Source organism: Leucoraja erinacea, unplaced genomic scaffold, assembly GCF_028641065.1.
Source record: "Leucoraja erinacea ecotype New England unplaced genomic scaffold, Leri_hhj_1 Leri_176S, whole genome shotgun sequence".
NCBI classification, from domain to species: Eukaryota; Metazoa; Chordata; class Chondrichthyes; order Rajiformes; family Rajidae; genus Leucoraja; species Leucoraja erinaceus.
In genome coordinates this window covers 157,192-170,455 of record NW_026576077.1, presented here as the reverse complement: position 1 = coordinate 170,455, position 13,264 = coordinate 157,192, and the positions used below count along the sequence as shown (strand labels likewise).

At 54.0% G+C, this 13,264-nt stretch overlaps 1 protein-coding gene across 1 annotated transcript; it reads left to right on the top strand.

The window, feature by feature from the left end:
- Nucleotides 1-1,029: 1,029 nt before the first annotated feature.
- On the top strand, nt 1,030-13,147 carry LOC129716158 (profilin-1-like). The gene is made up of 3 exons (XM_055666036.1): nt 1,030-1,263; nt 7,210-7,396; nt 12,812-13,147. The coding sequence occupies exons 1-3, from the start codon at nt 1,138-1,140 to the stop codon at nt 12,907-12,909; spliced, it is 411 nt and encodes a 136-aa protein (XP_055522011.1). The 5' UTR covers nt 1,030-1,137; the 3' UTR covers nt 12,910-13,147.
- The last annotated feature ends 117 nt before the right edge of the window (nt 13,148-13,264 follow it).

The following is a 13,264-nucleotide window of genomic DNA, read 5'->3' as shown; positions in this document are numbered from 1 at the left end:
ACTCCCTAATCTACCCAACCCATCTTTTTCTTAAAGGGACACAAAATGGTGGAAAAGGGCCAACACTTTTTTTTAAATCCCTTTTGGCTGTTAAGCAGCATCTGCAGTTCCTTGTTTGTATAGTTCCCTCTGCTTTAGCCTCTCCCTACCCCAACCCCCATCACAGTTTTCAGCAGCTAAACCTCTCGAAGTCTGAACGACAGCATTCCCCCTCCCCATCAGACATCTTTAAAAAATGCCAATCGGTTGAGTGAACAAAACATCTTAATTTGTCTGCCTATTCCCTTCTCTCCATAGATCCTGCTGCACCCGCTGAGTTTCTCCAGCATTTTTGTCTACCTTAAAACATGTTAATTGTCAGGAGGAGACTTTAAGTCGTGGAAACAGCAGCGTTTGAGTCTCTTCCTCATTCAACTCAACTTTAATGTTGAATGTTTAATGCACAGATACAAGTAGGGGTACAACGAAATGCAGTTTAGCGTCAGTCCGTAGTAATAGTGCAATATAGAAATAAAAATACAGAATAATCAAACAATGTGGAGGGAGAGACTGGAGAAATCTCCCGAGTTCAGCAAAGTGATAGAAGCTGTTCGTCTTCCTCATGTTAGTTACGTTGACCAATGTTGCATTATTATCACCACTGCACCCCCCCCACACTATTTTACACAATTTGCATTCTATAAGTTGCAGGCAGGAAGTTTTTAAAAACTTAAATTCCCTTTTAAGGAACTTTTCAGCGAAAAAAAGTTGTCGCGGACTGTTTCCCCAACCGCAGGGTGTGTGTGAGTCCACGGTGGGGAAATAGTGCGCTGGCTGGGAGGGGGAGGATGAAGGGGGGGGTTTGAAGGGGAGGGGTGGGGGGGGGGGGGGTGTTGTGTGTGTGGGGGGGGTGGGGGGGTTGTTGTGGGGGGGGGGGGGGGGGGGGGGGGGGAGGGGAGGGGAGGAGGGGCGGCGCACGGATACGGTGGGTGGTGAGGCGCCGCTATAAAAGGGCGCGGCCGCGCCCGGAGCCGCCAGTTGGGAGCCGCCGCCGGGTCGAGTCGTGTCGTGTCGTGTCGTGTCGCGTCGTGTCGTGTGGTGTCGTGTCGTGTGTAGTCGCCGTCTAACCCGCTCCCACGTCGCCGTCCAGTCGCCGCCATGACCTGGGCTGCCTACATCGAACAAATGATGTCCGGAGGCGACTCGCAGGACGCGGCCATCATCGGCTACGAGGCCTTCTCCATCTGGGCCGCCTTTCCCACCGGCAACTTCGGCAACGTCACCGTGAGCGCCTCACCCCTCACCCCTCACCCTGACCCTCATCCCTGACCCCCGCCCCACTATGTGTGTGACCCCTAACCCTGACTCCCCCCTCCCTAACCCACTGTGTGTGTGACCCCTAACCCTGACTCACCCCCTGACCCCTAACCCTAACCCTAACCCTAACCCTGACCCCTCACCCTGACCCTCACCCTGACCCCCACCACTGTGTGTGTGTGACCCCTCACCCCTGACCCCATCACTCACCCCCCCGCCACACTGTGTGTGTGTGACCCCTCACCCCCTGACCCCTCACCCCTCACCCTGACCCCCCGCCCCACTGTGTGTGTGACCCCCCCCCTGACCCCATCACTCACCCCCCTGACCCTCACCCTGACCCTCACCCCCACTCACCCCCCTCCACCCCCCCGCCCCACTGTGTGTGTGACCCCCCACCCTGACCCCCCTGACTCACCCCCTGACTCACTGTGTCCCCCCTGAACCCCCCTGACCCTCACCCCCACTGTGTGTGTGTGTGTCCCCCCCCCCCCCACTGTGTGTGTGTGTGTGACCCCCCCCACCCTGTGTGTGTGTGTGTCCCCCCACCCCACTGTGTGTGTGTGTGTGTCCCACTGTGTGTGTGTGTGTCCACCCCACTGTGTGTGTGTGTCCCCCCCACTGTGTGTGTGTGACCCCTCACCCTGACCCCCCCTGACTCACTGTGTCCCCCCTGAACTCGCCCTCACCCTCCCCCCCCCACTGTGTGTGTGTGTGTGTCCCCCACTGTGTGTGTGTGTGTGTCCCCCACTGTGTGTGTGTGTGTGTGTCCCCACTGTGTGTGTGTGTGTGTGTCCCCCCCTGTGTGTGTGTGTGTGTGTCCCCCCCACTGTGTGTGTGTGTGTGTCCCCCCCACTGTGTGTGTGTGTGTCCCCCCCCCCACTGTGTGTGTGTGTGTGTGTGTCCCCCCCACTGTGTGTGTGTGTGTCCCCCCCACTGTGTGTGTGTGTGTGTCCCCCCCACTGTGTGTGTGTGTGTGGTGTGTCCCCCCCCACTGTGTGTGTGTGTGTCCCCCCCACTGTGTGTGTGTGTGTCCCCCCCACTGTGTGTGTGTGTGTCCCCCCCACTGTGTGTGTGTGTGTGTCCCCCCCCCCACTGTGTGTGTGTGTGTCCCCCCCACTGTGTGTGTGTGTGTGTCCCCCCCCACTGTGTGTGTGTGTGTGTCCCCCCCCCACTGTGTGTGTGTGTGTGTCCCCCCCACTGTGTGTGTGTGTGTGTCCCCCCCCCACTGTGTGTGTGTGTGTGTCCCCCCCCTGTGTGTGTGTGTGTGTCCCCCCCACTGTGTGTGTGTGTGTCCCCCCCCCACTGTGTGTGTGTGTGTGTCCCCCACCACTGTGTGTGTGTGTGTCCCCCCCACTGTGTGTGTGTGTGTGTGTGTCCCCCCACTGTGTGTGTGTGTGTGTCCCCCACTGTGTGTGTGTGTGTGTCCCCCCACTGTGTGTGTGTGTGTGTGTCCCCCCCACTGTGTGTGTGTGTGTCCCCCCCACTGTGTGTGTGTGTGTCCCCCCCACTGTGTGTGTGTGTGTGTGTCCCCCCACTGTGTGTGTGTGTGTGTGTCCCCCCCCCCCCACTGTGTGTGTGTGTGTGTCCCCCCCCACTGTGTGTGTGTGTGTCCCCCCACTGTGTGTGTGTGTGTCCCCCCCACTGTGTGTGTGTGTCCCCCCCCCCACTGTGTGTGTGTGTGTCCCCCACTGTGTGTGTGTGTGTCCCCCCCACTGTGTGTGTGTGTGTGTCCCCCCCCACTGTGTGTGTGTGTGTCCCCCACTGTGTGTGTGTGTGTGTCCCCCACTGTGTGTGTGTGTGTGTGTCCCCCCACTGTGTGTGTGTGTGTCCCCCCCACTGTGTGTGTGTGTGTGTGTCCCCCCCACTGTGTGTGTGTGTGTCCCCCCCCCACTGTGTGTGTGTGTGTGTGTGTGTGTCCCCCCCCACTGTGTGTGTGTGTGTCCCCCACTGTGTGTGTGTGTGTGTGTCCCCCACTGTGTGTCCCCCCCACTGAACTCACCCTCACCCCCTCCCCCCTGACACATCCCCCCCACCACTGTGCGTGTGGGGTGCCCCCACCCCCCCCCCACTGTGTGTGTGCCCCCCCTGAACTCACCCTCACCCCCTCCCCCCCACTGTGTGTGTACACCCCCCACATCCCCTCCCCCTGTGTGTGTGTCCCCCCCCCCTCCTGCTGTTGCTCTAACTCCACGCTACTGCCTGGAGTTGTGCCAGAAGGTGGGGGGGGGGGGGGGGGTTTTAGGTTCCTCCTGTCTGGGGTGGGGTGGCACATGGGGAGGGGGGAGATGGGGGAGGCCGAGTGGTGGTCTGGTGTCTCGTGTATATGGGGCGGTGTGGTTGTTAGGATATGGGGGGGGGGTGAGGGTAGGGGGTCTGAGAGCTGTGACAACAATGCTGCAGTTGTTTCTCATCTTTTGCAGTTGCTTGAACCTTTTATTCTGCAGCTTACTAAAGCTTGGCACTAAATCGCAAGGGTGTGGGTGGGGCCTTTGGAGAAGGTGTAGAACCGGTCGGTTTACCAGGAGTTACTCAGCGGGTCGGGCAGCACCTCTGGAGAAAATGGATGGGTTCATATCTGGACCCTTCAAACGGGAATGATACCCCCCTCCACATAGAGTGGCGAATCTCTGGAACTCTCTGCCACAGAAGGTAGTTGAGGCCACAGTTCATTGGCTATATTTAAGAGGGAGTTAGATGTGGCTAAAGGGATCAGGGGGTATGGAGAGAAGGCAGGTACAGGATACTGAGTTGGATGATCAGCCATGATCATATTGAATGGTGCAGGGCCGAATGGCCTAATCCTGCACCTATTTTCTATGATACCTGGATTTGAGGGCTTCATCTACAGAAGTGGTTCACAACCTTTTTGGTCCCGTTTACCCCAACCCTGCTTGATTCAGTAATTTGAGTTTACACTTTGAAATACCGTTTTTAACAAATCCATAATCAACAAATTTACCCCCTGGGTGGGAAAAATGTAGGTACATTTCCCCCCAGGGAGTGGCTGGATAAACTTGCTGCAGTATAGAAGCGTGGGCTGAAGGGCCTGTCTCTATGTTGTATTGTTCGATGTAACATGCCCTTTGGCTGTGCCGAGCTGTTTGTGGTCTTGGCATATCCAAACACTCACCAAGGCCCCAACATGTACTGTGCAAGTCCTGCCCTGCTTGGATGTATCAATCTGCAACACCTCACATATGTGGATGTTGCACACACACACACGCACGCACACACATGTGAAGGGACTGCTTGCAACATTAACGGACATTTGTGGTGAATGTTTAGAAGTTGCACGGCAGCTGAACAATGAGGGCGTGTGGTGAAAGGGAAGAATCCCTGGCTACTTAATTCGTCATTGTGAGACCATGAGATATTTGGTGGAAACTCTTGCTCCCGCCCTCCACCCTCCTTGCAATTCTTGCCTCAGTTTCTCTCTGCATTTTATCAAACTGGTTTGGGGTTTGTTGAAGGCAAAGCTAAAAGATTGTTTTCTTTGCCTCTTGATGTTGTTCACGGTCGATTGTTTGACCGTCGGCATTCCATCCCGTGACCTGGACTGCTGCGGGAGTCAGGTCAAGGTGTGGCAGCTGGTCATATGATCACATTCCCAGCCAGACTTGTTCACAAAATCACTGGGTAAACATCTCGCTGTCGGTGTGGGCACTTGTAACATTTCCCCCTTCTCATGGTGTGCCTCTGCTCGTTCTCTGTGCCAAGCAAGGCTGGAATATTTTAATTACAGGCCTTGAAGACCAGCTGGAGATCAGAATTGTTTGTGTATTGGCCAGGATGATGAAATGTGTACTGTGACATGCTAGTTATTCTTTAGTTTAGAGATACAACGCAGAATCCCACGAGTCCACGCTGACCAGTGATCGCTCATATTAGAAACATAGTAAATAGGTGCAGGAGTAGAGGCCATTCGGCTCTTCCAGCCTGCACTGCCATTCATTATGATCATGGCTGATCATCCAACTCAGTATCCTGTACCTGCCTTCTCTCCATACCCCCTGATCCCTTTAGCCACAAGGGCCACATCTAACTCCTTCTTAAATATAGCCAATGAACTGTGGCCTCAACTACCCTCTGTGGCAGAGAGTTCCAGAGATTCACCACTCTGTGTGAAAAAAGTTTTTCTCATCTCGGTCCTAAAGGATTTCCCCCTTATCCTTAAACTGTGTGTGATCCCTTGTCCTGGACTTCCCCAACATCGGGAACAATCTTCCTGCATCTAGCCTGTCCAACCCCTTATGAATTTTGTAAGTTTCTATAAGATCCCCCCTCAATCTTCTAAACCTCAACATCTTTGGAATGTGGGAGGAAACCGGAGCACCTGGAGAAAACCCACGTGGTCACAGGGTGAACGTGCAAACTCTGTGCAGACAGAATCTTTAGTCAGGTTTGAACCCTGTAAGGCAGCAGCTCTACCCGCAGTTGTAACGATGACTAAAGTGGGAATTAATGTTGGGTGTGTGAGTGGTGCGTGGTGTGTGTAATTGGTGACGCCCTGTTCTATGCTGTCAAGGTGAGTGATGGCGTGGGTATGAAGGGGACATTGGTCGGAGTGTGGTGAACGGGAGGTGTAGGTGGGCTTTCTCATATGTCCCAGACAGAACAATGAAACTCCGCATCAACAAATGGCTGCAGGCGGAGCTGTGGGTTTTACATGAAATTTGCAAGTACTTGAAAAAAGATGATGTGGAACTTTGCTGGGTCTTTCTGGGATGGGTTAGCGTGAAAGTGTCTGTTGCTGTTGGCGGATGCGAGCGGTGCACCGATCCTTACCACGGCTGCTGTCTGTGTGGAGTTGGCACGTTCCTGTGACCGCGTGGGTTTTCTTACACATTCCAAAGACATGCAAGTCCTAAGTTAATTGGCTTCTGTATATTGCCCCTCATGTGTGGGGAGATCAGTGGTCAGCATGGACTCAATGGGTGGAAGGGCCAAACTACTCCTCTAAAGGTCCTCCTGCAGTTGTACAGGGCCCTGGTGAGACCACACCTGGAGTTCTGTGCAGTTTTGGTCTCCAAACTTGAGGAAGGACATTCTTGTTATTGAGGGAGCCCAGCGTAGGTTCACCAGGTTAATTCCCAGGATGGCGGGACTGTCGTATGCTGAAAGAATGGAGCGACTGGGCTTGTACATTCTGGAGTTTAGAAGGATGAAAGGATATCTTATTGAAACATATAAGATTATTAAGGGTTTAGACACGCTAGAGGCAGGAGATATGTTCCCGATGTTGGGGGGAGTCCAGAACCAGGGGCCACACAGTTTAAGAATAAGGGGTAAGCCATTTAGAATGGAGGTGTGGAAACACTTTTTCACACAGAGAGTTGTGAGTCTGTGGAATTCTCTGCCTTGGAGGCCGGTTCTCTGGATACTTTCAAGAGAGATCTAGATAGGGCTCTTAAAGATAACGGAGTCGGGGGATATGGGGAGAAGGCAGGAACGGGGTACGGATTGGGGATGATCAGCCATGATCACATTGAATAGCGGTGCTGACTCGAAGGGCCGAATGGCCTCTACTGCTGCACCTGTTGTCTATTGTGTAAACCTGTGGTGGCTTGGTGCAGAGGGCTGGTGTGCAAGTAGAGGGGATAAGGTGTGATCTGTTCCGCTGTTAAGCAGGGACTATACAGCCAGAGACTGCATTTGCTGCTCAGCGGGACTATCTGTGCCGTCTCCCCGTGACCTGCATGGGTTTTCTCCGCTTTCCTTCCACACTCCAAAGACGTACAGGTTTGTAGGTTAATTGACTTGGTATAAATGTAAATTATCCCTAATGTGTGTGGGATAGTGTTAGTGGGCGGCGTTTGCTGGTCGACGTGGGCTGAAGGGCCTGTTTCCGTGCTGTATCTAATCTAAAATATGTCCCGTTGTGACTATTGGCTGCTTGTTTTTGTGTTACAGGCCGATCAAGTTAAAGCTATTGTGAGTAATGACCAAAATGCGCTGGCAATGAACGGGCTGCAGTTGGGAATAAAGAGATACACCGTACTAATTAATAACCTGCACGACGACGGGTACATGATTGTAAAAGGAAAATCGGAACGCGAGGATCAGAGGTGTAATGTAGTGATTGGCAAAACTGAAAAAGGTGAGTTCTACACTAAATGTTGAGAGCATTGATGGGGGTGGGGGAGAGATAATGGGGGTTTGGTTTAGAGCAGCCCACCAGGTCCGTACCAACCGTCAATCACCTGTTTTCAGTTTGCGTTTATTGTCACGTGTACTGAGGTACGGTGAAAAAAGCTTTTGTTGCGTTATCAAGTCAGTGGAAAGACAATACATGATTACAATCGACAGATTAAGAAGAGCTGCCAGAGTAGAGATTCAATAGTGGAGCGAGTTTGCAGATCCACTGTGTGAGTTGCATCTTATTCACACTGGTTCTATGTTTATAGCCCAACATGCCCCATCTACACTAGTCCCACCCCGACCAACATGCCCCATCTACACTAGTCCCACCCCGACCAACATGCCCCGTCTACACTAGTCCCACCCCGACCAACATGCCCCGTCTACACTAGTCCCACCCCGACCAACATGCCCCGTCTACACTAGTCCCACCCCGACCAACATGCCCCATCTACACTAGTCCACCCCGACCAACATGCCCCATCTACACTAGTCCCACCCCGACCAACATGCCCCGTCTACACTAGTCCCACCCCGACCAACATGCCCCGTCTACACTAGTCCCACATAGACCAACATGCCCCATCTACACTAGTCCCACCCCGACCAACATGCCCCATCTACACTAGTCCCACCCCGACCAACATGCCCCATCTACACTAGTCCCACCCCAACCAACATGCCCCATCTACACTAGTCCCACCCCGACCAACATGCCCCATCTACACTAGTCCCACCCCGACCAACATGCCCCTTCTACACTAGTCCCACCCCGACCAACATGCTCCATCTACACTAGTCCCACATAGACCAACATGCCCCGTCTACACTAGTCCCACCCCGACCAACATGCCCCATCTACACTAGTCCCACCCCGACCAACATGCCCCATCTACACTAGTCCCACCCCGACCAACATGCCCCATCTACACTAGTCCCACCCCGACCAACATGCCCCATCTACACTAGTCCCACCCCGACCAACATGCCCCGTCTACACTAGTCCCACCCCGACCAACATGCCCCGTCTACACTAGTCCCACCCCGACCAACATGCCCCATCTACACTAGTCCCACCCCGACCAACATGCCCCATCTACACTAGTCCCACCCCGACCAACATGCCCAATCTACACTAGTCCCACCCCGACCAACATGCCCCATCTACACTAGTCCCACCCCGACCAACATGCCCCGTCTACACTAGTCCCACCCCGACCAACATGCCCCGTCTACACTAGTCCCACCCCCAGCGACCTGCCCCAACACTAGTCCCACCCCGACCAACACGCGCCATCTACACTAGTCCCACCCCGACCAACATGCCCCATCTACACTAGTCCCACCCCGACCAACATGCCCCCGTCTACACTAGTCCCACATAGACCAACATGCCCCATCTACACTAGTCCCACCCCCGACCAACATGCCCCATCTACACTAGTCCCACCCCGACCAACATGCCCCATCTACACTAGTCCCACATAGACCAACATGCCCCATCTACACTAGTCCCACCCCGACCAACATGCCCCATGCCCACCCCGACCAACATGCCCCATCTACACTAGTCCCACCCCGACCAACATGTCCCGTCTACACTAGTCCCACCCGGACCAACATGCCCCATCTACACTAGTCCCACCCCGACCAACATGCCCCATCTACACTAGTCCCACCCCGACCAAAATGCCCCATCTACACTAGTCCCACTCCAACCAACATGCCCCATCTACACTAGTCCCACCCCGCCCAACATGCCCCATCTACACTAGTCCCACCCCGACCAACATGCCCCATCTACACTAGTCCCCCCCCGACCAACATGCCCCATCTACACTAGTCCCCCCCCCGACCAACATGCCCCATCTACACTAGTCCCACCCCGACCAACATGCCCCATCTACACTAGTCCCACCCCGACCAACATGCCCCATCTACACTAGTCCCACCCCCGACCAAGATACAAGATACATTTAATTGTCATTTGGACCCCTTGAGGTCCAAACGAAATGCCGTTTCTGCAGCCATACATTACAAACACATAGACCCAAGACACAACATAATTTACATAAACATCCATCACATCGCTGTGATGGAAGGCCTAATAAACTTATCTCTCCACTGCACTCTTCCCCCCCCCGATGTCAAAGTCAAAGCCCCCGGCTGGCGATGGCGATTGTCCCGCGGCCATTAAAGCCACGCCGGGTGATGCTAGGTCGCACACCGGGTCTTGGTGTTAGAACCCCCGGCGTGCGCTCGCAGAGTCCCGCGGCCATTCCAAGCCGCGCAGGGCAGTGATGTCAGGCCCCGCTCCAGGAGCTCTTTAACTCCGCAACTCGGGCGGGGGAAGTCGCCGTTGCGAGAGCCCTGAAAAGCGGTCTCCCTCCAGGGACCCGCGGGCTCCCGGTGCCGCCGTCCACAGACCTTCCGTTGGAGCCTCCGACTCTCCGGTAGTAGCAGCAGCAGCAGCAGCAGCAGCAGCAGCGCTCCTCCACCGCTCCACCCGCTCCGGACTCGGCCAGCCCCGCGACGGTGAGTCGTAGCACCAGAGTCCCCGGCTCCTTCCTGTTGGAGGCCGCTCCTCGTTGCGGCCCCAACGACAACGGAAACCCGACGAGAAAAGGTCGGGTCTCCAGTGCAGGGAGAGATTTTAAAAAAGTTTCCCCCCCACCCCCACCCCCCCACACACACACCCCAACAAAAAATAACAAAAACTACATTTAAACACAGACAGAAAATAATAAAACGCGGACAGACTGCAGAGGCCGCTGCTGACCAGAGTCGCGCCGCCCTTTAAACATGCCCCTTCAACACTAGTCCCACCCCCACCATCATGCCACATCTAAACTATTCCCACCCCGACCAACATGCCCCATCTACGCTAGGCCCACCACTACCAACATGCCCCATCTACACTAGTCCCACCCCGACCAACATGCCCCATCTACATGTCGCATCCCGACCAACATGCCCCATCTGCACTATTCCCCTCCCCCGACCAACATGCCCCATCTACACTAGTCCCATCGCAACCAACATGCCCCATCTACACTAGTCCCACCCCGACCGACGTGCCCCATCTACACTAGTCCCACCCCGACCAACACTACCCACCTACACTAGTCTCACCCCGCCCAAGAAGCCCCATCTAGACTAATCCTACCCCGACCAACCGGCCTCATCTACACTAGTCCCACCCTGGCCAACATGCCCCATCTACACTAGTCCCACCCCGACCAACATGCCCCATCTACACTAGTTCCACCCCGATCAACATGCCCCATCTACACTAGTACCCACCCCCAACTACACTAGTCTCACCAACATGCCCCATCTACACTAGTCCCACCCCGACCAACAGGCCTCATCCACACTAGTCCCACCCTGGCCAACATGCCCCATCTACACTAGTCCCACCCCGACCAACATGCCCCATCTACACTAGTCCCACCCTGGCCAACATGCCCCATCTACACTAGTCCCACCCCGACCAACATGCCCCATCTACACTAGTCCCACATAGTTCAACATGCCCCATCTACACTAGTCCCACCCCGACCAACATGCCCCATCTACACTAGCCCCACCCCGACCAACATGCCCCATCTACACTAGTCCCACCCCGATCAACATGCCCCACTATCTACACTAGTCCCACTACACTGGTCCCACCCTGACCAACATGCCCCATCTACACTAGTCCCACCCCGATCAACATGCCCCATCTACACTAGTCCCACCCCAACCAACATGCCCCATCTACACTAGTCCCGACCAACATGCCACATCTATATAGTCCCGACCAACATGCCTCATCTACACTAGTCACACACGGACCAACATGCCCCATCTACACTAGTCCCACCCCAACCAACATGCCCCATCTACACTAGTCCCACCCCGATCAACATGCCCCATCTACACTAGTCCCACCCCGACCAACATGCCCCATCTACACTAGTCCCACCCCGACCAACATGCCCCATCTACCAACCCACCCCAACCAACATGCCCCATCTACACTAGTCCCACCCCAACCAACATGCCCCATCTACACTAGTCCCACCCCGACCAACATGCCCCGTCTACACTAGTCCCACCCCGATCAACATGCCCCATCTACACTAGTCCCACCCCCACCAACATGCCCCAGCTACTGCTAATACAAAGAAGAATCTGTTTAGTTTGGAGATGCTGCATGGAAACATGCCCTTCGGCCCGTGGTGTCTCTGTATACTAGCACTATCCTACACACCAGTGACAATTTATAGAAGCCAGGTAACCTTGGTGCTGGCTCGAAGGGCCTCCTACCTGGAGAAATCCCATGCAAGTCAAGTGGTGAATGTACAAACTCCACACAGACAACCCTCGTAGTCAGGATCTCACAAAATGACCTCCCTTCCATCCATCGCCTCCATCTACACCTCACGCTGCCTCCACAAGGCCAGCAGCATCATCAAGGACCAGTCTCACCCCCCGGTCACTCCCTCTTCTCCCCATTCCCATCGGGCAAGAGGTACAGAAGTGTGAAAACCAACGCACACACACCTCCAGATTCAGGAACAGTTTCTTCCCGGCTGTTATCAGGCAACTGAACCGTCCTCTCACCAACTAGAGAGCGGTCCTGACCTCCCATCCACCTCAGTGGTGACTATCTTTAATTGGACATTACTGGACTTTATCTTGCACTAAACGTTATTCCCTTCATCCTGTATCTGTACACTGTGGACGGCTCGATTGTAATCATGTGTTGTCTTTCTGCTGACTGGTTAGCGCGCAACAAAAGCTTTTCACTGTACCTTGGCACACGTGACAATAAACTAAACTGACTCAACTGATCTCCAGCCTAGTTCCTAGTTACAGAGCATGGAAACTCGACTCACCCAATGCTGACCTTGTCTTTAGCACAGTGGCGAAGCAGGCCCTTTGGTCCACCAAGTCTGCATCCACACCATACGCTAGCATTATCCGGCACACTACATAAGCCGATCTTTGGGATGTGGGTGGAAACCAGAGCACTCATGAGGGGAGAGGTGTAGCGGGTATCTATGTTTGTACATGGGGTAAAGTCATGTGGAATGAGGAGATATTTGGACATCTGACACTGAATCTAAACCTGGTGTTGGTAACCATTTGCCCAATCTGTCCTAGAGGGGCAACTGTTTCTTGCGAGCTGTCAGTGGAGGCAGGTACTATAAGACCAGGTGTATGAGTAGGAATGGGATATGGGAAACACACTAGCGTAGATGGGGCAACTTAGTCAGTGTGGGCTGAATGATTTGACTACAATATGTTCTGGTGACATTGCTTACTAGAATGGTGGGTGCTGTCTATTGCTGCTTACGGTCTGTTAATCTTTCTTCTCTTTCAGCAATAATCATGTTGGAAGGGAACAACCCGCAGGTTAAGTCTACTTTAAACGAGCAGGTATCAAAAATCGTTGATACCCTAAAAAATGCCAAAATGTGACGTCGTTGCATCAGACTGACCATTCTCTTTTGTACCGCTCTCAGCTTGCCCACTGCAGAGACCCTTTTTATACATACACTGAAATTGAAAGCAAAATCTGGTGAAGCTTTAATGCACTGTCAATCTTGAATGATTCCTGGACTGTTCAAACTGATTGCAAATGTGATAAGAAGCACAGGTCAAGCTTGCGTTGCCAAGTGTGGCTGGTGGCAATAAATCCCTATCGCCCTTTCCAACACTCTTTTAATTTTTGTCTCGTATGTTCATTGCACCAGACACTTGCTTGCGGCCCTCAGGCTTCGAGGCACCAACATTCCACACACGGTCTTGATTAGCTGCAGAAATCACCACTGAT

Excerpts from the sequence above, each read along its gene's own strand:
- LOC129716158 (XM_055666036.1), top strand. The coding sequence starts at position 1,138 with ATGACCTGGGCTGCCTACATCGAACAAATGATGTCCGGAGGCGACTCG. Across the intron at positions 1,264-7,209 it reads GCAACTTCGGCAACGTCACC|GCCGATCAAGTTAAAGCTAT; the intron begins GTGAGCGCCTCA and ends TTTGTGTTACAG. Across the intron at positions 7,397-12,811 it reads GATTGGCAAAACTGAAAAAG|CAATAATCATGTTGGAAGGG; the intron begins GTGAGTTCTACA and ends CTTCTCTTTCAG.